This window comes from Pteropus alecto, unplaced genomic scaffold (genome assembly GCF_000325575.1).
Source record: "Pteropus alecto unplaced genomic scaffold, ASM32557v1 scaffold20, whole genome shotgun sequence".
Taxonomy (NCBI): domain Eukaryota; kingdom Metazoa; phylum Chordata; class Mammalia; order Chiroptera; family Pteropodidae; genus Pteropus; species Pteropus alecto.
In genome coordinates this window covers 12,628,804-12,629,919 of record NW_006436298.1, presented here as the reverse complement: position 1 = coordinate 12,629,919, position 1,116 = coordinate 12,628,804, and the positions used below count along the sequence as shown (strand labels likewise).

General features: G+C 59.2%; 1 protein-coding gene across 1 annotated transcript in view; it reads left to right on the top strand.

Moving 5' to 3' along the window:
- The first annotated feature begins 492 nt into the window (after positions 1–492).
- Positions 493–1,116, top strand: part of ARSB (arylsulfatase B) — a 142,490-nt gene continuing 141,866 nt past the window's right edge. The window contains exons 1-2 of the mRNA XM_025047766.1: positions 493–515; positions 793–1,112. Coding sequence (XP_024903534.1) covers positions 493–515; positions 793–1,112 — 343 coding nt within the window. The remainder of the gene's footprint in view (positions 516–792; positions 1,113–1,116) is intronic.

Below are 1,116 nucleotides of genomic sequence, written 5' to 3'. Positions count from 1 at the left end.
ATCTGGACAAGCTAATGAGCTACTCAGTGGCCACACAGCATTCCAAACTCCCAAAACAGCCTAAGTAAACCTGCACTTTCAAAAGGGCACCGCGCAGTTGGAGTGTGTATTTGGCCCCCTTTTTGCTGGTAGGAAGTGGTTTCACAGGTGTACACTATTCGTAAATGAGTCTGAAACACCATCTAGGCTTTGCCTCTTCATTGTTCTCCCACCGGCAGGAGGCTGGACTCCTGCTAGAAATGATTCTCCCACTACCTTTAAAACATTGATAGCTGAGGATGTGCAGTCAGAACTGGGTTTGGGTTAGGCTCTACCAACTACAAGCTTGTTTATTTTGAGTGGGGAAAGGGGGCAATAATTATAATTCCCAGCTGCCAGGGTGGTTGCGAGATTTAAAGAGGGTTGTGAAAATGCTTTATAAACTGTACTGAGTTATTTAAAACAAAAACAAAAACAAAAACAAAAAACCCCCTCCACTTTTAGGATGCCACGATGCGAAGTTCGCCGCTGCAAAGGTTAGAAATCTTAGTCCCTATCAAGCATCAACGGGGTTTCCACGGAGCCGAGCTGCAGGAGCCCCACGAGCTCTCTCCGCTGACTCCTCCTCCGCCTCACCGGCCGGGCCCGGGTCAGACGCCGCGGGGGCTCCCGCGCCGGCATCTCCAGTCCGCAGGCCTCTGAGAGTGAAGTCTCGTGCCGGGGCGGGGCAGGCCCTGGCCGCCCAGTTCCTGATTCTATAATCGGTGCCGGGGGCTGGTGGCGCCACAGGCGCGGGGACCGCGGAGAGTGAAGGAGGGGCCCACGCCGCGCGACGAGCCTGGCTCGCAGCCCCAGCCCACGGCGGCCGCTCCTCTCCACCGTCCTCCCGCCGCCGCCGCTGCTGCTGCTGCTGCTGCTGCTGCCGCCGCCCCTGAGCTCGGGCGCCGGGACCCGCCGGCCGCCGCACCTCGTCTTCGTGCTGGCGGACGACCTCGGCTGGAACGACGTGGGCTTCCACGGCTCCAACATCCGCACGCCGCACCTGGACGCGCTGGCGGCCAGCGGGGTGCTCCTAGACAACTACTACACGCAGCCGCTGTGCACGCCATCGCGGAGCCAGCTGCTCACCAGCAGCTT